The sequence below is a fragment of the Marmota marmota genome, unplaced genomic scaffold (assembly GCF_001458135.2).
Source record: "Marmota marmota marmota unplaced genomic scaffold, marMar, whole genome shotgun sequence".
Taxonomy (NCBI): domain Eukaryota; kingdom Metazoa; phylum Chordata; class Mammalia; order Rodentia; family Sciuridae; genus Marmota; species Marmota marmota.
Genome location: NW_025999969.1, coordinates 9,971,969 through 9,993,415, shown reverse-complemented (window position 1 = coordinate 9,993,415; position 21,447 = coordinate 9,971,969). Strand labels below are relative to the sequence as shown.

General features: G+C 51.1%; 2 protein-coding genes across 5 annotated transcripts; both read left to right on the top strand.

The window, feature by feature from the left end:
• The first annotated feature begins 3,432 nt into the window (after positions 1-3,432).
• Positions 3,433-9,062, top strand: Lrrc15 (leucine rich repeat containing 15). Its single transcript, XM_015499908.2, has one exon. It carries the CDS (start codon positions 3,435-3,437, stop codon positions 5,244-5,246), a length of 1,812 nt encoding a protein of 603 aa, XP_015355394.1. The 5' UTR covers positions 3,433-3,434; the 3' UTR covers positions 5,247-9,062.
• A 2,459-nt stretch (positions 9,063-11,521) lies between these two features.
• Cpn2 (carboxypeptidase N subunit 2) lies at positions 11,522-20,879 on the top strand. 4 transcript variants are annotated; one of them, XM_015500008.2, is made up of 3 exons: positions 11,539-11,647; positions 16,274-16,535; positions 18,935-20,879. In XM_015500008.2, exons 2-3 carry the CDS (start codon positions 16,485-16,487, stop codon positions 20,579-20,581), a joined length of 1,698 nt encoding a protein of 565 aa, XP_015355494.1. In that variant the 5' UTR covers positions 11,539-11,647; positions 16,274-16,484; the 3' UTR covers positions 20,582-20,879. The 4 variants fall into 4 exon arrangements, with proteins under 4 accessions (XP_015355495.1, XP_048660051.1, XP_015355494.1 ...); XM_015500009.2 differs by lacking the exon at positions 16,274-16,535 and having other exon boundaries at positions 11,522-11,647; XM_048804094.1 differs by lacking the exon at positions 16,274-16,535 and having other exon boundaries at positions 11,536-11,647; positions 18,847-20,879.
• Positions 20,880-21,447: the final 568 nt, after the last annotated feature.

The following is a 21,447-nucleotide window of genomic DNA, read 5'->3' as shown; positions in this document are numbered from 1 at the left end:
TTCTGTCTCTCTGCCTGGCTCGCTGACTTCATGGGTCAGCGGCAGACGCCAGGTGGACCCCTTCTCCAGGGGCTGGACAGAGGCTGGACCGAGTCTCTACAGTGATTGAGGACGCGCACGGCGCCTGAGGGAGAAAGGTGTAATTAGGGCGCTTCGTGGGCCTTTAACTGCCATCCCTCGGCTGCCAAGCGGCACTGGACAGCGTGGGCTATTAGTCTGCTGTGTGCTGGGCTCCTGAGGGCCAAGGGCCACACACGTCTTCACACTGGCTGAGGATCCAGGGGCCCAGCCCTGGCCTGCTCCTGTGCCCCTGAGGGCCCTGCCGTTGGGCTGAGGTGGGCCCTTTGGGGGTGGTTGGAGCGGTGACAATCACAAGTGCTGGAAAACAGGAAACGTCTGGCTGCTCTTGGTGCCGGGTGGGCTCTGCAGACGGGAGGGTTTATAAAAAGACAGTCTGCAAATTCTTGTAATCTTTGTCACACGGAGTGTGGTCCATTTTAGACAACAGGGAATGGCCCTCTTCCCACAGGGAATTATCTCTCCATTCCTCCTCCTGGCCCTTGAGGGACCCTCCACAGGCCTGACTTGACACCCCCTCCCAGCTAAGGGGTGCAGACTCAGAGAGGTGGGTCCTCAGAGGAGCCTCCACCTACGTGCTCATTTACCTGTGAAGAAACAACACATGTTTTTCAGGTGATGGGCTCTTAATTCATCTGGGTATTTGGGCTGTGACACTGTTTTCGGAGTGTGCTGGGCATAGGAATGTGTGGTGACAATTCATGAGCCCTGGGTAGCCCCACACCAGGCACCATCAGAGCCTCACCTTTTGTAAATCCATCTGGGGGTCAGCTGTCACACATACATACCCAGGGAAAGGACAGACACCCACACCTCTGCACAGAGCCCTGACACAGGCACAGTCATCCTATAAATGGATCTCATATCACCCTCTGGGACTCGGCCCTAGAATCCTGAAATCTTAGGGATGGACAGGACATTGGCTGCCCAATACCTCACTAGGTGTGGAGGCTTCTCGGCAGCTTCCTCATCGGGAGGTGGCTCAGCTCTGCTTCAGCACTTCCAGGAGCGGGGAGCTGACTGCCTCTATGCTGCAGCCATGGGCTTTACAGACTCTCTTTGGTGGTGAGCTGAAACCCAGCACTTTGAAACTTTTGTGCACTAGCTGTGACCTCTGGAACTGCTGAGTTTGGTTGCTTTCTTTATCCCAGGGCGGCCCTTTCCGTATACTGGGGAGAGTGCTCCTGGGCTCCCCGCGCCTTCTCTCTTTCTGGCCATTCCTCTGCCCCTCCTTCAATGGATGCACAGATGTTCTGGTTTCTGGGTCTTCTCACTATCAACTAGAGAAGTTCTTCAAGAAGCCAGTTTGTCATTTGCCTTTTTGAAATTCAGAGTGGAACTGAGCATGGCAGTACAGGTGTGGCCTGATCAGGGACTGTAGAGTTGAGACTATCTATCATCTCCTTTGTTCCACGCTTGATACGTCTATTGATGCAGTCTCTGGTCATGGTAGTTGTTGTGGGCAGCCTCTTTCTATGTGCATGTTTATATATAAAGTGCTTCTCTCAGGGTGGTGGTTGAGCCGCTTTTTCTGTGGTCCCTGCTTAAGCAGTTAATTTTCTGCTTTCAATTTCGGGATTTGGGCTTTTTCTATACAAGTTCATGATTTTAGATCTGTCCACAGCTTCATCTGGTCCCATTCTTTCACGTCTAGATTCCGTCAGCCAAGTTATTCTTTTTCCTTTATTTGTACCACTGTGCTGCATACTTAGCTAAATCCTTAATGAAATCGTAACAGGTCAGGGCTTGGACAGGCTGGGAATAAGTGAAGAGTTCAGCCTGTATAGGTGGGGATGAGCTTGGGGTTTTCCTCAGACGCCTTGTTGAGGGTCAGGAAGCAGCATGTGGGGCAGAGGCCAGGGCGGGAAGCCTGCATTATTTTGAGTTATGCTCCAGGCTCAGGCCCCCATGAGTTCAGGGGCACAGGGAGAAGCCAGACAAGGGCCTTCTCCACGCAGCCCGTGTATGCCTTATATGCCATCTTTTCCAATTCCTTCCTCTGACGCTGATGTTTGCTCATTAAGAGAGAGAGAGAGAGAGAGAGACTGCATAAACAAAGGACTCACCTAGGAGTTGGGGCACCTAGGATTTAATACTTGATCCTCAGTTTCCCTGCTTCCCCATAAAATGAAGAGCAGCAGTCACTCCTCGACCCTTCAGGAGTTACAGGGCCCTTTAAACCTTGGGCGGAGGTCACAGATGGCCTCTCTGAGTGTGTCTAAATTTTCTGGAACCTACTTCAGGCCATCTGGGAACTGGGACTCAAGTTCCAGGAGGCAGGTCCCAGGCATCGGCTGGGGTCCAGCAGCCTCCCCAGCTGCAGACAGTTGCTCTGCACTGGAAGGTGGTTTGAATTAAACCTCCATGAAACACATGTGGACAGGTTGCTGGTGGTGGCGATGGGCTGGGTGGGGCAAGGCAGAGCGGGGGGAAAAGCTCGGCTCTCCCTCCATCTTTCTGCACACCAGCAGTGTGGTCCTCCCTCTGCTGGCTGCTACTGCTCCTCCGGGCAGGCCACCACATTTATAGGCTGGGCATCTTCCCAGGTTCAAGACCTATTTATTTGTTCCTATCTCTTCTCTGTTCCTCCTGACAAGGCCATGTTCCAATATCCTTTTAGCTGCTGTGAGGGCTACAGAGCTGGATAAGATATAGTTCCCACCTTAAGGAATGTGTAGGAATGAAAGATGTGGCCCTTGTCCTTGAAAAGCATATTAATGAGGGAAGGAGATAGTTGGAAACACAGTGAATGTCCGGCTGTGGAATGTCCATGGGGAGGTTGGGAAGACCACCTGCATGGGTGGGAAATGAATCCTGATTCATGGCACAGGGAAAGCTTCCTCGAAGTGATGGCATTTGAGCTAGACCTAGAAGCATGGGGGAGATTTGATGAGGATGAAGAGCACTCTGAGTGGGGGGTACTTCCTGGGCAAAGGCTTGGAAGTGTGGAGGCAGGGGGAAGGCCAAGAGGTTTGCTGACCAGAGCAGAGGGGAGCACTGAACTGGGTCCATGATGATAGATAGCACTTGAGGCCAAGCCACTGCTGATATCAAGGTTGGTGTTGGCTTAAAACAAGCCGTAGTAAGCCTGGTAGGTGGTGTATAACTGTAATCCCAGCAGCTTGGGAGGCTGAAGCAGGAGGATCTCAAGTTCAAAGCCAGCCTCATCAATGGCCAGGCACAAAGCAACTCAGTGAGACCCTGTCTCCAAATAAAATACAAAATAGGGCTGGAGACGTGGCTCAGTGGTCAAGTGCCCATGAGTTCAATCCCCAGTACCCCCCACAAAGAAAAGAACCAGTCACAGTGTCAGTGAGGTGACCCTGACTAACACGTGCTGTCTCCTTACAGAGGCCATGCTGCTGAAACATTACCTCCTCTTGCTGGTGGGCTGCCAAGCCTGGACTGTAGGCTTGGCCTACTATGGCTGCCCGAGTGAGTGCACCTGCTCCAGGGCCTCTCAGGTGGAGTGCACGGGGGCACGCATCGTGGCAGTGCCCACGCCTCTGCCCTGGAACGCCATGAGCCTGCAGATTCTCAACACACACATCACCGAACTCAGTGAGTCCCCATTCCTCAACATCTCGGCCCTCATCGCCCTGAGGATCGAGAAGAATGAGCTGTCACACATCATGCCAGGTGCCTTCCGTAACCTGGGCTCGCTGCGCTACCTCAGCCTCGCCAACAACAAGCTTCAGGTTCTGCCCGTCGGCCTCTTCCAGGGACTGGACAACCTGGAGTCTCTCCTTCTGTCTAGTAACCAGCTGGTGCAGATCCAGCCCGCCCATTTCTCCCAGTGCAGCAACCTCAAGGAATTGCAGCTGCATGGCAATCACCTGGAATATGTCCCCGATGGCGTCTTCGACCACCTGGTGGGACTCACCAAGCTCAATCTGGGCAAGAACAGCCTCACCCACCTCTCACCCAGGGTCTTCCAGCACCTGGGCAACCTCCAGGTGCTCCGGCTATATGAGAATAGGCTCTCGGACATCCCCATGGGCACTTTTGATGGGCTTAGCAACCTCCAGGAGCTGGCCCTCCAGCAGAACCAGATCGGCATGCTCTCACCTGGCCTCTTCCACAACAACCGAAACCTGCAGAGGCTCTATCTGTCCAACAACCACATCTCCCAGCTGCCTCCCGGCATCTTCATGCACCTGCCCCAGCTCAACCGACTTACACTCTTTGGGAACTCCCTGAAGGAGCTCTCCCCAGGGATTTTTGGGCCCATGCACAACCTGAAGGAGCTCTGGCTCTATGACAACCACATCACTTCTCTACCCGACAACATCTTCAGCAACCTCCACCAGTTGCAGGTCTTGATCCTTAGTCGCAACCAGATTAGCTTCATCTCCCCGGGTGCCTTCAGTGGACTGACAGACCTGCGAGAGCTGTCCCTCCACACCAATGCCCTGCAGGACCTGGATGGGAATGTCTTCCGCATGTTGGCCAACCTGCAGAACATCTCTCTGCAGAACAACCGCCTCCGACAGCTCCCAGGGAATATCTTCGCCAATGTCAACGGTCTCATGACCATTCAGTTGCAGAACAACCAGCTGGAGAACCTGCCCATGGGCATCTTTGATCACTTGGGGAACCTGTGTGAGCTTCGGCTGTATGACAACCCCTGGAGGTGCGACTCAAGCATCCTTCCGCTCCGCAACTGGCTCCTGATCAACAAGGGTAGGTTAGGGACAGACACTCTCCCAGTGTGTTCCAGCCCAGCCAATGTTCGAGGACAATCCATCATCATCATCAATGTCCCTGGCCCCAGTGTTCCGGCCCCAGCCATCCCTGAGGTTCCCAGCTACCCCAGCTACCCAGAAACACCACGTTACCCAGACACACCCCGGTACCCAGATGCCCCGCGGTACCCAGACGCACCCAGCTATCCTGACACACCCAGCTATCCTGACACCACATCCATCTCCTCTACAACTGAGATCACTAGCTCTGTAGATGACTACACTGATCTGACCACTATTGGGGCCACAGATGACCGCAATACTTGGGGCATGACCCAGCCCCAAAGTGGGTTGGCCATTGCTGCCATTGTAATTGGCATTATTGCCCTGGCCTGTTCCCTGGCTGCCTGCATCTGCTGCTGCTGCTGCAAGAAAAGAAGCCAAGCAGTCCTGATGCAGATGAAGGCACCCAATGAGTGTTAGGAAGGCAGGCTGGAGCAGGGCTCAGGAAAGGAGAGACGGGAGCATCTGGGAATGTGAGCATTCTGCCTCCACCCTTGGGTCCACAGAGCCAGGCTCTCAGGGCTCTTTCCAGGCCTTAGAGAGAGTTGCCCCACCTTGTCCTGACCTGCCTGATTCTTCTGTGGAGAAGCAGGTCTCACAGGACATTCTTACCACCAGGGAGATCACATGGCTGTAGAAAAGCCCCTGGAAAATTTCCTATTCATATGCTTGGGTTTCGCTCAGAGGGGCCTTCCCCCAAATCCTCACCACCTTTCCTTCAAGAACAACTTTCCCTGCACCCAGGCCCCCTCCTGGCCTCTGTAGACTCAGTGGTGAGAAAACCTGCTCACTTTGGAGGAACAGTTCTCCACCAGGACAGCCCCTCTCCTCAGAGTATTATGTAAGTTGATTTCCCTTCTTTTGCTTCTCTTGTTTGTGCCATGGCTTAACCCTGTCCCCTCAGATGGAAGTTCTCCCCTTAATTTTCTGCTCCTGAAGGCAGGGTGAGTTCTCTCCTCAAAGAAGGCTTCAAATCATTTAGCTGGTTTCTTAAGACCTGCAGACCCCCCGGCTTGGAGGATGTTGTGAAAGAAAGAACGAATCCCATACTGCTCAATTCCTGGACATACATTTACCATCGGATCTCTCTTGTGATTTTTGTCTAGAAAAGAAAGACACACGTGCAACAAACTCAGCCTTGTAGAGGATGATAATTCCAAACTACAAAGTTTGCTTGGCAATTTTTAGTCCTTTGTGGAATAAAATCGTGAAGAATTTTTGACTTCTAAAACCATTTAATTTGTAAAATCAGCTTATTGGTACTGAATGGAGAAAGAAACCTGGTGTCTGGGGGTCCTTTCAGTCACCCCTAGGGGTTTTCTTTTCGATTTTTTAAAATTGAAGTATAATATACGTACAGAAAAGTGGGAGCGTGATAATGTACATCCATGTGATCAGTGTCAAATCAAGAACAGAGCATCACCAGTATCCCCAAACCCAAGCTTTTACTGAAGGACTGGGACATCTGAAGATGACACGGACTTACCTGGATTCTTACCAGGGGCCTCACTGCCCCCCGCTCCATGGCCAGCTGTTGCAAAGGCCCAGCTGCCAGGATGACAAAGATGTGATATGGACAGCACAGGAGACTGGCCTGGAGAGGAATCTTAATAAACCCTGAGATCTGGAGGGACCCAGGCTGGCCAGGTCAGAAGTGTCCTAACTACAGTGGCCCATGCAACCACAGTGTCTTCCCTGCTGATAAGCTGCAGGTCATTGGAGGTTCCTTGTCTGGGCCCTTTTATGGGCATGATATGCCTATATCTGTTTTTAATTCACTTTCCATTTGGGGGAAATGAAATAGCTCAGAGATGAGATCTTTTAATTGAACATTCAAGTGTAATGGGAACCAGGGATCCCTCTAATGTTGTGGAAAAATTCTTCGTCAACATTAGTCAGCTAGCAGCAAGGCTTCAGGATTTTCACAGACAGCAGATATCAAGATACACTGACAGGTCCCAGTGGTTGGAGTGGCTCTCTGAAGCTCCTCCTACTTATCATCTGGTTATGAGTTAAGTCATTTGATCCAGGGTTTTCTCTTCCTTGAGTTATAGTTGAATTCCTGCTTTCATGCCTTTCCTGCTACACACATATTCACAGATGTTAAAGAAATTATGTTCAAGGCAACACATGTCTTTCTCTGGACATCTGATCCACCAGTTCAGAAATAAAAGCAGTAAAATTGAAGAATTTCAGGTCTCCATATCTGCCCAAGAAAGAACTTCAGTTGATCTCAGGGATGTAGGTCTCAGGGATCTACCACCAATCCTGATTGGCTTTTATTAGGTCCCTCTACCTCACAAGATGAGTAAGAAGCCTCAGCAGCATCATGATGACAGGATGGCCAGGCCCCCCAACACAAAATGTCTCAGAAGGAATGTCTAGTGCATGTCGTAGCTTTTAACTGTCCCAGAGAATCTGATATCCAGGCAAAAGATATTATTTCCCCAAGGCAAATCTGGGTCTACAAATGTTTTCAAAATATTAACAGAATGAGTGCATGTGTATTAAGTAAGGCTCACCAGGACCCAAAAGGAAGGGAGCCCCAAGCTTGGGGCATGACCTTCATCCTATTGACGGTGGCCTGCCGCGTGGGCCCAGGGGCTGGAAAGGGAATGTGGGTCTGCTTTCCTCCAGACAGGAAGCCTGGTTTGGCATCACATTCCTCAGACCCAGAACACTCAGGTGCTTCTTGTGAGTGAGCTCCAGTGTTTCACTGTGCTTAGGAACAAGTGGCTAGGGATAGAGAGAGGTAGGAACCCTCAGCATTCCATGCTCCCTACCAGCCTTAACCCAGAACCCCTGGATGTTTCTGACATTGGCCATGACATTGGAATACCTTCCTTTCTGGTTCAAAATACTGGTCTGAGAACAGGTGTCTTCAGACGACCCACCCAGGTGGATCCCAGGTGAAGGGGATGGGCCTGTTAGATGACCCTTCCCAGCTTGCCTGTTCCTTTCTCCCATCAGAATGGTTTGGAGCCATCAGCCCTGTTGCTCCTTGTCAGGACTTTTGGCCTCTCTGAACTGTGCTGTTTGGTCAAGGAGTGGCCCCAAAAGCTGAATGGAGTGCCCTTTTCAATACCGCACTATTGAATGATGTATTTGCTCAATTCTTGGGACTGGAGTGAGCTGAGTGGTCCCTGAAATGTTGGGTAGGGTACAGAATTCCCTTCACTTCTCCTCTGTGCACTGGTTTCTAGGCCACCTTGCCATTCACCAGCAGCCTTCATGTGACACGGAAGGAAGGAATCAATGTTGGAGGAAAGGACCATTTTAAGAAGTGCTTACTGTGCACAAGTGTCCTCCAAAGCTCTGGACACATTCCCCTTTAACCCTCCCAGTGCCCCCTTGGGACAGGGCAGAAGACCGTCACAATAGGTTCTCAGTAGGCTGGGGGTTTACTTCTGTCTTCAGCCTTTACACAAGACCTCATGCTCTGACTAGGGTTTTCACCATGAGAACAAAGCAAATGGGAGTCCCCGTCCTGGTGCTCCTCATACTCTTAAGTCACTGGGACCTCACCTGGTACTGTATGGATCCCAACTTTGTAAATACAGGAAACTTGTTCAGCCATGAAAGAAAAACTGGCCCCTGTCCTTAGAATTATTGGTCTGTGTGGATACTGTTCTTTCTCTTGAGAATGTAGAGGTTCTAGACCTTCTCATGGGCAACCACACGATTCCCATACTTCAGATGTCAGGGTAGAGCTGATCCAGGAATCTACTCCCAAGCTCAGGAAATGTATGGAGAGCAGACAGCTAGCAAGTCACTAGATGACTGGAGGTGGGGGCAGAGGTGGGGTACATCCCACCCTTTAGCTATAAGCTACTCAAATTTGGCCCACGGCTGATCCTGTGGCCAGAACCTAACCCAGTTTGTTGGGGGAGGCTGTGGCGGTCTTGTGAAGGAAGCCACCACTGTGGCTGAGAGAGGGTGTGCGGCAGGCTGCTTCCAGGTGGAACTCCTCCCGATCCTGGGTTCCTTCTTCTATGGAGAGATGGTTCTCACCACCCATTGCTTTCATGCTGCCTGCAAAAATAGATCACCTTTGCCTTGCTAAGAGAATCACTGCAAATAGTCCCAGGTGCTTGGCAGTGCATGTAGCGATTTCTAGGCCCCCAGGGTTTTATAGAGTGTGAACCCTGGTGGGCAGGGTTAGGGGTCTGGCTTTTGCTAGATGCTGCTTGTAACAAATTTGGTGTACAGAATCAACAATAAATGGTATACCCAGGACACATGTGCCCTCTCTGAACTTCTTGGTGGTGGTGTGTGTGTGGGGGTCTCACACCTATGAAGTCTGCTCTTGCCACAGAGATCAAGCCTGGCCTGGATAACACCTCACAGAAAATAGATTCCAAGAACAGGACTTTGGAAAGTGAATGGGGACCAAAAAGGAAATAACAAATCATCTCCATAGGCTTCACGAACTTAAGACAGGAAATAATTTCCCAGAGTCACCTGGTGAACTAGGGGTTGAGCGAGCACGAGACCCGGGCTTCCAGTTTCTTCTGTGCCACCCGGAGGGCATGTTGCTCAACACATTCACACGTGCAGGGCAGGAGGGCAGGACTGAGCTCCCGTCAGGACCCAGCACCAGGCTCAGCAAGTCACAGGCTCTCAGAATACGCCCTCGGAGTGAAGGCGATCGCTTCAAGTATCTAAATGTCCCCAGGCCTCCCTCAGGCCTCTAGTCCCAGGGGTGCCACAGCTGCTGGTGTAGGAACAGCAATGCTAACAAGGATGAGCCCACTGTTCCTTAACACACCGTCATCTCAGGAAAGGGCCTTCACATGGGATTGTCATGTGTTCGCTTACATTCCTGTCAGGTGTCAGCTTGTCCCAGGAATTTGGGGCAGGACAGAGGTCAATAATGTTCATCAGATTATGTGGCTGGACCCCTTCAGGAATGAAGGACAGGGCTTTGCTGTGCTCCCCTGACCACTGAATCTCTGTCTACTCCGACAGGTTTCTGAAATATGAGATTAATAGAGTCTTCATCCCTAATCTCATGGAAGATCTCTGGAGTTCTTAATGCAAATCTCCCTCCATGCATGACCCACACGCCCATTACCTGAAGTTTGATTACATGTGCACACACGGTGGATGTGCACACACACGCACACACACACACACACACACAGAGCTCCCTGAGCCCTCAGCCATACCTATCCCACAGAAGAGAATACAGGGACTTATGGTAAATCTTGAGTAAATCATGGTCTAGGAACTGGCTAGTTATGCTGGGCGCGGTGGCACATGCCTGTAATCCCAACAGTTTGGGAGGCTGAGGTAGGAGGATCACAAGTTCAAAGCCAGACTCAGCAATTTAGTGAAATCCTAAGTAACTTAGTGAGACTGTGTCTCAAAATAAAAAACAAATGGGCTGGGGATGTGGCTCAGTGGTTAAGTGCCCCTGGCTTTAATCCCCAATACAAAAAAACAAAACAAAAAAACCCCTACAAATGGTTAGTTAGTTGAAGAGTCAGAATTCAAACCCTGATCTCTCTAATGCCCAATTTCTCTTGTTCACCACAACATGTTGACGAATGGACTAGCTGTGTTTCTGGGGGTATGGATGCCCTGAGAGCCTGCTCAGACAAAGGTCCATTCCCTCACCTGAGAGGGAGGCTCCCCAGAGGTGCCTCTTCCTCCCCATCCCCTCCTGGAAGCTGACACCCTGCTCTTGCCAGCCGAGGTGCCATCCAGAGTGGGGCTGGGTCCACTCTGTCCACTTCCTCTGTCCCTCTCAGAAACACCTGCATTCCTCTGCCAAGTGTGGATTTGTAACCTGTCTCTATTGAAAAAACGCTTCCTTGGTACAATCTGTTGGATCTTTGTAGCGCCACTGAGGCAGTGTGCTCACATGCAAAAGAAATATTATTTTGTCCTGGTAAAAAGAATGAGCAGAATATTAATACCATGCAACAAGTTAAAAAAAAAAAGCCATCAGACTACTTTGAATGGAAGACTCCTGGCATTGCAAATGATCTTCGATTGCTTGCTTCGGGCTGCACCCCTGAAATCATATGAACACTCCTGGGCACACATACACTCTCACCACACCCTCCACCCACTCTCAGGAACAGTTACTCTCACACATTTTCATCATGCATGCGTAGACACACACATTCCTTCCCTTGCACACTCTGACTTGCACTTGTATACTCTCCACACAGTCTTCAACTGACTCCACGGTTGGACACCTCCAGAGGCGGGAAAATCACTCCCTCCCAAAGCTGAGGCTAACATCCTTCGAGAGCCTGAGTGGGGATGTGTTCCACTTTATACGGGGCCAGAAATTCACTTCCTATAGTTTTTTTTCCCCTTTTAACTAAGAAAGGGTTCAGAAAGTTAGTTCATTAAACAAACAAATCAGCAAACAGACCAACACACACACAACCCTCTTAGTTCTCCAGTGGCCGTGTACAGAGTGGAGGAGGGATCTGTGGCCAGGGGAAGTGGACCCTGGGTGGAGCCCTCACCTCAGTGCCGCTGCTGGGTGCCTTCCAGGGCTGGTGGATGCCTTGGGTCCCAAAGGCGCCCAGCCTGCCACTTTAGAAGGATTTTGGCCCCACCAGGCACCTGTGTATGGGAGCAGCTTAGGGTCATTTTGTAATCTTTAGTGGCCTTGCCCAGGTTCTCTCTCTGCCCTGTGACCCTGATGACATTCCCAGAACAGGTCACGTGAGGGGAGGAACCACTGTCCAGAACTTTGATCAAGGCTGGGGCTGGATTCAGCCAAACACAGGCTGTACCAGACGCCCCTCTGCTCTGGAGGAAGATCCAGGGCTGCCTGTCCCACCTGCTCAGTCTTCATGGTAGGGCTCCCGGGGCCACGCCTGGGTCTGTGGGTGATGGGGGCATCTGGCCTGGAGTCCTGGCTGGGGGGCAGGAGAGAGGCTTGCCTCTCTTCCCCGTTTGGGAGCATTTTCTATCTCCAGCAGGCTGCAGTACCCGGGTTCCCCTCCTGTGGGAGGAGCAGCAATGAGGGGCTTGGCTCTCTTGGGCTGGAAGGAGGCAGGAGGAGGCCTGGGCAGGGGCTTCGGAGATGACCACCTGGTCCCTGACTAAGTGGCAATCATCAGGGTGATCCATGGCTGGATCTGCCCTTGTCTAGACCTGTTACCTGGCATAATTATTGCTAGGTCCCTCTTCATTCCCATAAGTGTCCAGGTTTAGATGATAAAGTTTATTGTCACCTAGGACTGAAACCTGCACACAGCTGCTTTTTATTGGATGTCTGCTAGTGTCCAGGGCTTTATTCTTACTGTCTAATTGAGTACCACCGTGACCCTGAGGGCTACAATCATGGGTGAGGAATTGAGTCTTGGAGGGATGGAGTGAGCGGACAAAGCCCACACGGCTAGTAGCTAGTGTAGAGACAGACTTTGAACCCAGGTCTGTCTCTGCCCTGGCAGAGCCAGAGTGCTTTCCTACTCCACTAAGCAGGATGCAGAGCATGGCCTGAAGTTAGGGGATCCCAGAGAGCAGTGCCATCTCTCTGCCAGCCCCAGGCCAGGTAATGAGTGCAGAGCATTGAACCCTGGCCCACCTCCCCGCCGAGTTCAATGAAGTGGGTGTAACTGATTTGAATGCAGAGCAGAAAGACCCAAGCCTTCAACAGAGGATGAGAGACCCAAGGATCCAAAGGAGGGGCAGTCAAGGAAGTGGGGAAGTGGGACATGTGCGGCCCTAGGAGGGTGGGTAGGATGGATCAAGGCAGCAGTAGGAGCTGGGCATGGTGGTGCACGCCAGTAATCCCAGCGGTTTGGGAAACTGAGTCAGGAGGATCAAGAGTTCAAAGCCAGACCCAGCAATTCAGCAAGGCCCTGTCTCTAAATCAAAAATACAAAAAAGGGCTGAGGATGTGACTCAGTAGTGTAGTGCCCCTGGGTTCAACCCCAGTACCAAAAAAAAGTGGCAATAAGAAAAGGCAAGCACAGGTGCTCCACAATGTCAGTGGGACCTGGAGTTGGGGACTGGGGTGGGAGAGTGATGGCATCCAATTCATGACCTCCTCTTGTTTCAAAATTCTGGCTGCCTCCTCTCCTAGAACACCTACGCGGCACATAGACAAACTCCCCTGAGCCTCGCAATGCCACGCCAACAGGTACAGAGCTCCAGGAAGCCCCTGTTGGGCACTTGGGGTGGCACATTTGTGTGTACACAGTGAGCCAGTGTGACCCAGTTCAGCCTTCTGGAGGGGACTGGGAGTTCTGCCTCCTTTTTAACCCGACTATCTCCATTTTTACAACAGAATAACTTCCCCGTTATTACCAAAGTTATACATGTTTATCATTTCAAAATGTAGAGCATACATTTTTAACCAAAAGAAAAAAAGTCACCCACAATTGTATTTTTCAGAAATAACCACTACAAATATTTTGTGTATAATCTGTTTTCAGTGCACGGATATACCTTAAAAATGGTAATGTAGCATTTTAGGATTCTACATAGATTTCATTTTAAAAAGTGCAAACATTACTAAACACATATCTATAATTTTAAAGATAGCAGAGAAGATTTGTACTACATCTGTGTAGCATAATTTACCTAACCAAGCCCTCAGGTTGCACATTTAGGCTGTATCTTTATTTATTTGGTATTTGGGATTGAACCCAGGGTGCTTAACCTCTGAGACACATTCCCAGCCCTTTCTTATATTTTATTAGAGACAGGGTCTCGTTGAGTTGCTTAGGGCCTTGTTAAGTTGCTGAGGCTGGCTTTGAACTTGCGGTCATCCTGCCTCAGGCTCCGGAGCTGCTAGGATTACAGGTTTGCGCCACAGTGCCCAGCTTCTCAGTCTCTTTTATTTATCTATTTTTATTGTTTTCATTTTGAGACAGGATCTCGCTAAGTTGCTTAGGCTTAAGGGCCTCACTAAGTTGCTGAGGCTGTCCTCAAACTCTCGATCCTTCTGCCTCAGCCTCCCAAGCACTGGGATTACAGGCGTGAGCCATCAAGCCCAGCTCTTTTTATTTTTATTTTTTTGATAGTCTGGTGCCTGCTGTCTCATTTCAGTGCCACACTGGCCCTAATAATGCTAGACTGTAGGTGTCCTGATTGGTGTTGTCATGGTCGCTCTCGATTTACAAATGTGAAAGCAGGGGCTTAGAGGGTCACACCTGGGCAGGTGTGTGTGGCCAGCAGGATAGGAGCCCAGGCTGGAACCAGCCCCAGTCTGCCGCCTCAGCCCCTTGACTGACTTCGTTGGGTTGAGAGGGAAGGAGACCAGGTCTGGGAGCAGCAGATCTTCCTTGGGGAAACGGATAAGGTTTCCATGTGCTTCAGAAGCCCCTTTTCCTGCTTCCAGATGTGTGGCAGCCTGAGTGTAGAATTCAGCATGTACTGACGCAGTCTGGGGACCTGGGCCAGGGTTCTGGGCTCCCGTCACCCTCTGGAAGGAGTGAGGCTTAGCTCTGTGGTGGATGACAGATTGGCTTGCAACGCACACAGAAATGTACCAACCCAAGGGCAATTTGAGAAGAGGAAGGAGTTCATTTGCACCCAGTCAACCAAAAAAATAAAAATAAATAATAAAAATGTAAAATCATGGAATAGGCCAGACTTCCTTGGCTTGCTGAGTGTGGAGCATTTTTGAGGACATGTGCTGGTCTTATTCCCAGATGAAAACCAGCAACCTTCTGGCTGCCTCCCCATGGTGGCCCTCTGGTGTCCATCTCCACCATCCTTTGGTGGGGTGCTTCCCATCTCCGGAGCTCCCCAGTGACCTGATCTCTTGAGGGTGGGCTGGGAAGGGCCTGAGTCTGTTCCTTTAAAACAAGGACAAAAATGCACTTTCACTTGGCCAGAGAGGACGAGGCTAGAAAAAGTGCTGTTGAGAAGCATCTCTCCAGTCCAGAGTGGGGCGGTTGGATGATCTCATCGGTTTTTCCAGAGCTAACCTCCATGACTACTTCGGAAGAAAACTAAGGCTGGCTAAATTCAGGAGAATCAGATTTGCTCTGAGGATGGAGGTGCATTTAGCATGGCTAAATACTCCGAATCAGCCAGGCTCTGGGAATGGAGTTTTCTATGTATTCTCTCACTTAATCCTCACAACAACCCCACAGGGAAGGTAGTATTGTGTTGGTGGTTTTGGAGGTGAGGAAACGGAAACACAGAGAGGTTAAGTAATTCAGCTAAGATCACACAGTTTATTAAGGATGGATATAGGACTTGAGTCCAGATTGTTTGACTTCAGAGTACAAACTCTTAGTAAATCCAGAGCAATGCAAGAATGAGTCTTGGGCCAGGAGTGGATCATTTGGAAATTATTGGTGTTCTGCACCCTTATTGCTAGTATCCTTCCCTGCATCCCCACTCCATCCCTGTTGGCTAGGGCAAGAGGAGTCTTGCCTTGAACCTTAAAAGACCCTGTTCTGGCCTTCCTGTTCCTAAAAGATCCCTAAGGGTTTAGAAGATGTCAAGACCAAGGGGCACATGCCGACTGGAGGCTGGGTTCCCATCTTGAACCATGTTTCAACTACCCAGGACCAGGTCCATGTTCTCCAGGGTGATCTTGCCACAGAAGAGCACACCTTGGCCTGTGGTCCCTTGGAGTAGCTATGGATGGGGTCTCAATACCAGAGACTCAGGTGAGAAGAGAAAGACATAGACCGTGGGTGGGGTTCCCTGATATGCATTCACCCTGGGGCCTGCAAATGTGAGGAGCAGGCCTGCCCATCCCAGCCATTCCTCAATCTTGGCACAGAAGCCGGTGGGGTCACAGCAACACCCTACTTTGAGCGCAGACCTCAGAACTGATCCTGCCCCTTGCTTCTGAGTGTGTGCATGAGAGTCTCCATTTCCCTGTCCTAGATACTTCTAGATTTGCTCTGAGGATCAAGATGCATGTGGCAGCTTTGGGAACTGGCAGGTGGGAAGAAGCCCTTGGCTCGGCCACCCTCTCAACAGATCCCTCCCGCCATTGCTGGAGATGGTTTTTTGTGCCACAAGTCTCATGGTCTTGCTTCAAGGCCTGAAATGAAGCAACTGCCTTTTCTGGGAACTTCTAAAATGTATTATTTCCAGGTGACAGGATTCAAGAGGCCCAGGCAAAGGGAGAGAGGACACAGTCTGGGGCGGGCTCAGTCGGGAGGCACATGCTGCAGCAGGCTCGGTTCTCCTCATGGTGCTCCTCCCACTTCGGCCACAGTGTTCCTGGCAGAAGCAAGTGGGAACACAGGAGATCTGGGTTGTGCCACCCGGCCCGGCTGCAGACACCCCGGGCCTGCCTCCCTGTCCTGAGAGGAGGCTGGCCTGACAGTCTGCAGGGCTCTCGAATCCTAGTGTTGGATGGCCCTTCATACTGGGGGAGTTTATTCCAGAAACTGCCTTGGAGAACCAAAAATCCAAGGGGTAAGCCAGCAAGAGTGACTGGTCCCTGGATACCATCATGGCACATTAACAGTAAGAATTGCTGGTTTCTTATTGTTGGGCAGATTCCAGGCTGTGATCCTGTCCTGACTGGTGCTTCATGGGTCTGTGCAGCAGCATTCCAGGGAAGGACCCTGCGCCTCCCAAGCTGCTCATCCCTGTCTAGGAAGTTCCATTCAGCAAACACTGACTGAGCCAACAGGAAGTCACTTGTGCCCTGGATGCCAGGCATAGAGAGATGATGAACACACTCATCTTCACACAGAAAGGACAGCCATGATTGGTCTTTCAGAGTCCCTGGGTATTTTGTCCACAGGGGCGGCCCAGGTATGTGACATGCACAGGACGCCATTCTGCCGAAGCCAAAGTCCGCTGCATTTAGGTTTCTATGCACATGGTCTCCTGAGAGCAGTCTCCTTCAAAAACTGAGCTCTGTAACTGCTGGCCCAGGGGACACACACTGGCCTGAGGTCCTTCCTTTCCTTCATGTGTCTCCAATTGCCATTGCAGGAGTCCCTTCTAATGCCACCGCCTGGAGTTTAAGCAAAGGTGCCTGAGAGAGGAATGAGTTTTCTCAGGGAGACACTTTCCCTTCTCTACAGGCTAGAAAGAACATTTCTGGGAAAACCGAGAGTCACTGAGTGTCTGAATGGATGAGGCTAAGTACACTGGCCTTTCTAAGTGCTCTGTGTGCAGGAAGACCTTGGGAACAGCCTTTCACAGCTGAAGCTTGAGGTGGCGGAGGCAGCCAGCAGAGGGCAGCAGAGAGACAGCCAGCTGCTCTTGCCAGGGGATGGCCTCCAGGGGACCAGGGTAAATTCCAGTTGAGGAGAGGTAAAGAGAAAAATTAGGGTCATGCTGCAAGAGGCTTTTCTTTCTTTAAAACAATTTATTTTGATAAGGCCAAATGTATTCTATCTAGAATATTTTGTATTTTTCTACTTTTTTGTTCACATTGCCTTTTCTGTAATGATTGTGGCTTGCAAGCTTTAACAATAGTTAACGTAGTTACTAATAATAGTTCTAATAATAATAGTTAATAATTTACTTTAGTACTAGTTAACATAGTTACATAGTTACTAATCTCTTGCACTGTCAGACCCTCATCTAAAACCTTTATTTATACTTACTCATTTAATCCTCCCAATTATCCTAACACACTACTATTACCTACTTCTTAGATATAAGGAAGTTGAAGCACAGACGGGGAAGTAACATACCCAAGGTCACATGGCTAGGGATTCGAACTCACTACAAACCTCTACATGAGTGACGTGAGCAGGGTCATGGCCTGGAGAACACAGAGTCCCTAATGGGGCTGGGGCATTGAGCCCCGGTTATTCTTGCCAGGTGGAAATGTGAGCCCCCAGATCATCCTAAAATGTGGACTTTTGATCTGACATTTCCTAGTCTTTCATGTGCGAGCTACTGATTAATAAATAAAAATGACCACAGAGGAATAAACACAATGCACTTGTAAGCTTTGTCACCTATTTGTGATGCGTCAGTAGGTGCTGGCAGGTTTTTCTTTGTTTTGCTTTTGATTAATAGTTAGCACACTGGAAGCTTGGACCCCTTGGTCTACTGGTTTGTGGAATTCCCAAGTCTGGGACCCTCCTGTCCACACAACACTGGAAAGTTCCTGGGCTCCATCATGGTGAGGTGGGGAGGGACATGGTGAGGTTGAGGAGAGCAGTTGATGGCAGTGCTGAGGAGCTGCTGTGTGGCACTGTACACACCCTCTGCGGATGGCGCAGAGAGCAGGTGGAAGGGCATCCTCACCATCAGGCCTGGAAAAGTTACATTTGGAAATTCCCAACACAGCGACAATCTTCCCATATATTGTTTTATTTGTTCTTTTTAGTTGTACACGACAGCAGAATGTATTTTGACATATCATACATACATGGAGTATAACTTCCCATTCTTGTGGTTATACATGATGTGGAGTTACACTCGTCGTATATTCATATATGAACATAGTAAAGTTCTGGTTCATTCCACTGTCTTTCCCATTCCCATCCCCCCTCCTATCCCCTCATTTTCCCCTGTCATGTCCCCACCTCCATTGATCAGAGAGAACATTCAGCCTTTGGTTTTTTGGGATTGGCTTATTTCACTTCGCGTGTTAGCACGATAGTCTCTAGTCCTATCCATTTACCAGCAAGTGCCATAATTTCATTCTTTATGGCTGCATCTTCCCATAGTTTACATAGTATCTTGAAAAATTCTGCACTACCCATGGTCTCCTTTTACTCATCTTTTCTCTGTCTTTTTCTCTCCTTTCCTCCTTTCTTTCTCCAACCTGGAGAGAACATGGAATGTTCGCAAAACTTGGATGTTGGTTCTGCTGTGGGCACTAACCTGCAGGTGTGACCTGTCAGGCCGTCTGAGACCTTCATCTTCAGGAGATGAGACCCCACCCCACCTATCTTGCAAGGCTGCTCTGGGTGCTAAAACTATGAATAGGGGCTTGGGTGTGGCTTAGGGTGGGGTACCGCCCAGCATGCATGATGCCCTGGGTTGGATTCTTAGCACTACAAGAAACAAAACAAACCCAAATAAGAAAACCCTGTTACCACAACTGTGGCTTTCCCAATGAGGCTAATCCTCCCTCACGATCCATTCCTGTTTCTAGGGTCACTGTCCAGTGCTCTGGACACTGTGCCATGCTGCCCTTGATAAAGGTGTCCCTTCTGTTTTCTCTCCCTCCTCGGATCTGGAAGATGCTCCCTGGAGCCTGGCTGTGCTGGGCTTCCCTCCTGCTCCTGGCCAGACCCACCCAGCCCTGCCCAGTGGGCTGCGACTGCTTCATCCGGGAGGTGTTCTGCTCAGATGAAGGGCTGGCCGCCATCCCGCTGGACATCCCACCACACGCCACGGACATCGTCTTTGTGGAGACCTCATTCACTACAGCGGGAACCAGGGCCTTCAGCAGGAGCCCCAATCTGACCAAAGTGGTCTTCCTCAACACTCAGCTCCATCACTTTGGGCCAGATGCTTTTGGGGGGCTGCCAAGGCTGGAGGACCTGGAGATCACGGGCAGCGCCTTCTCCAACCTCAGTGCCGACATCTTCTCCAACTTGACCTCGCTGGGCAAGTTCACCCTGAACTTCAACATGCTGGAGGCTCTGCCCGAGGGCCTCTTTCACCACATGGATGCCCTGGAGTCCCTCCAGCTTCAGGGGAACCGATTTCAGACTCTGCCTTGGAGGCTCTTCCAGCCTCTGACGCGTCTGAACACCCTGGACCTGGCTCAGAACCGCCTGGCCCACCTCCCCGGGGGGCTGTTCTGCAGGCTCAGCAACCTGCAGACCCTGAAGCTGAGCAACAACATGCTCTCGAGGCTCCCTGAGGGTGTGTTTGGCAATCTGTGCAGACTGCAGGAGCTCTTCTTGGATGGCAATGCCATCAGGGAACTGTCCCCAAACGTCTTCTCGGGGCTCTTCTGCCTGCAGAAGCTGTGGCTGCAGCACAACACCATCCGTCACCTGCCACCCTCTGTCTTCTCCTCTCTGGGGAATCTGACCTTTCTGAACCTGCAGGGCAATGAGCTGCGGATGCTGCCTGTGGGTCTCTTTGCCCACAACCCAGGCCTGGTGGGACTGTCCCTGTCCCACAACCAGCTGGAGACTATCACTGAAGGCACCTTGGCCAACCTGTCTAGCCTTGTGTCCCTGACGCTCTCTCACAACGCTATCACCCACCTCCCCGCGGGTGTCTTCTGGGACCTCAAGGAGTTGGGTAAGCTCTACCTGGGCAGCAACAACCTGACGGTCTTGCACCCAGCCCTCTTCCAGAACCTGTCCAGGCTGGAGCTGCTCAGCCTCTCCAGGAACCAGCTGACCACACTCCCAGGGGGCATCTTTGACACCAACTACAACCTGTTCAACCTGGCCCTGCACAGCAACCCCTGGCAATGTGACTGTCACCTGACCTACCTCTTTACCTGGCTGCTCCAGTACAGCGACCATCTCTTCCACATCAACACCTATTGTGGGGGCCCCGCCTACCTCAAGGGGCAGTCAGTACTCTCTTTGAAGGAAGAACAGCTGGTGTGTCCTGTCACCCGGGACCGTTTGGGCTTCCAGGTCCACGGGATAGATGACAGGGAGCTAGGGGACATATGGGATCTGGCAGTGGAGGAAAGGGCAGTCTGGAGGAGGTGCACCTATAGCAACCCCGAGGGCACTGTTGTGCTGGCCTGTGACAAGAAGGCCCAATGTCGCTGGTTGAACATCCAGCTATCTCCTAGGCAGGGCTCAGGCTTCCTGGCGATGAAATACAATGCCAGTCAGGAGTGGGACTTGAAGTCCAGCTGCGGCTCTGTGAGAGTCACTGTGTCTATTGAGGCTCAGGCAGTGGGGCCCTAGCTATAGAGCAGTTGGATCTAAGAATCTGGACAGTAGCTTCTGGGGCCTGACCGGGCAAGGGGCAAAGGTAGACAGAAGCTGGGTCTCCAAAGCTTTGGCTTTTCTGCTGCAAGGGACATGGTCACATCTCCAAGGTGGCGGAGGTGGAGTCAGGCCTGTTCCCCCCAGTTTGTCCTCCTCCTCTCCTTCCCCCATCATCCCTTCTTGGAGTCTGTGGACCGACAAGGCCATCCTTATTCCTTTCAAAGCACCCTTGAAAGCTGTGCCAGGGTCTGGAGAATAAACCTCCCCGGCTCCAGTGGTTTGCTATGACTCAGTCCCACCCCCTCTCCCCACCCCTCTCTCCAGCCCCAAGGAGCGGCCACCATTGCTCCAGGGACCCATCCAGCTCAAAACCCACATGTCGGTTTCAATGTCTCACCTTGGAATTTTGTTTCAAATGGATACAGAGATGACAAAGGAAATGACAGAAGTGGGGGTGGCCAGCGAGGCAGGGCCTGGCTTCGTGCTGGGGCATCGTGTCATCAGCGCCCTCCTGTGGCAAGGGGAAGTCGAGATGAAAGAGTGCCCTGGGAAGGTCAAGGCCAGCTGGTGGCTCTCATGACAGGAAGTCCCAGAGGGCAAAGGTGTCTTTGCTGGATAAACACACAGAGGGCCACTCTGTGAGGATGCAGGACAGAGTGGAGGGAAGGACAGGGCAGGGACAGGCGAGCCGGGTGGGCTGCGGGGCCGCTTTGGCCACCTGGTTTTCTCACAGCATCTGACTGTCTGGGCTGCTCATTCCCTGGAATTGTTGTCCCTTGGTTCTTTCCCTCTTTCTACTTTTTTTCTTTCCTCCCTCCCTCCCTCCCTCCCTCCCTCCCTCC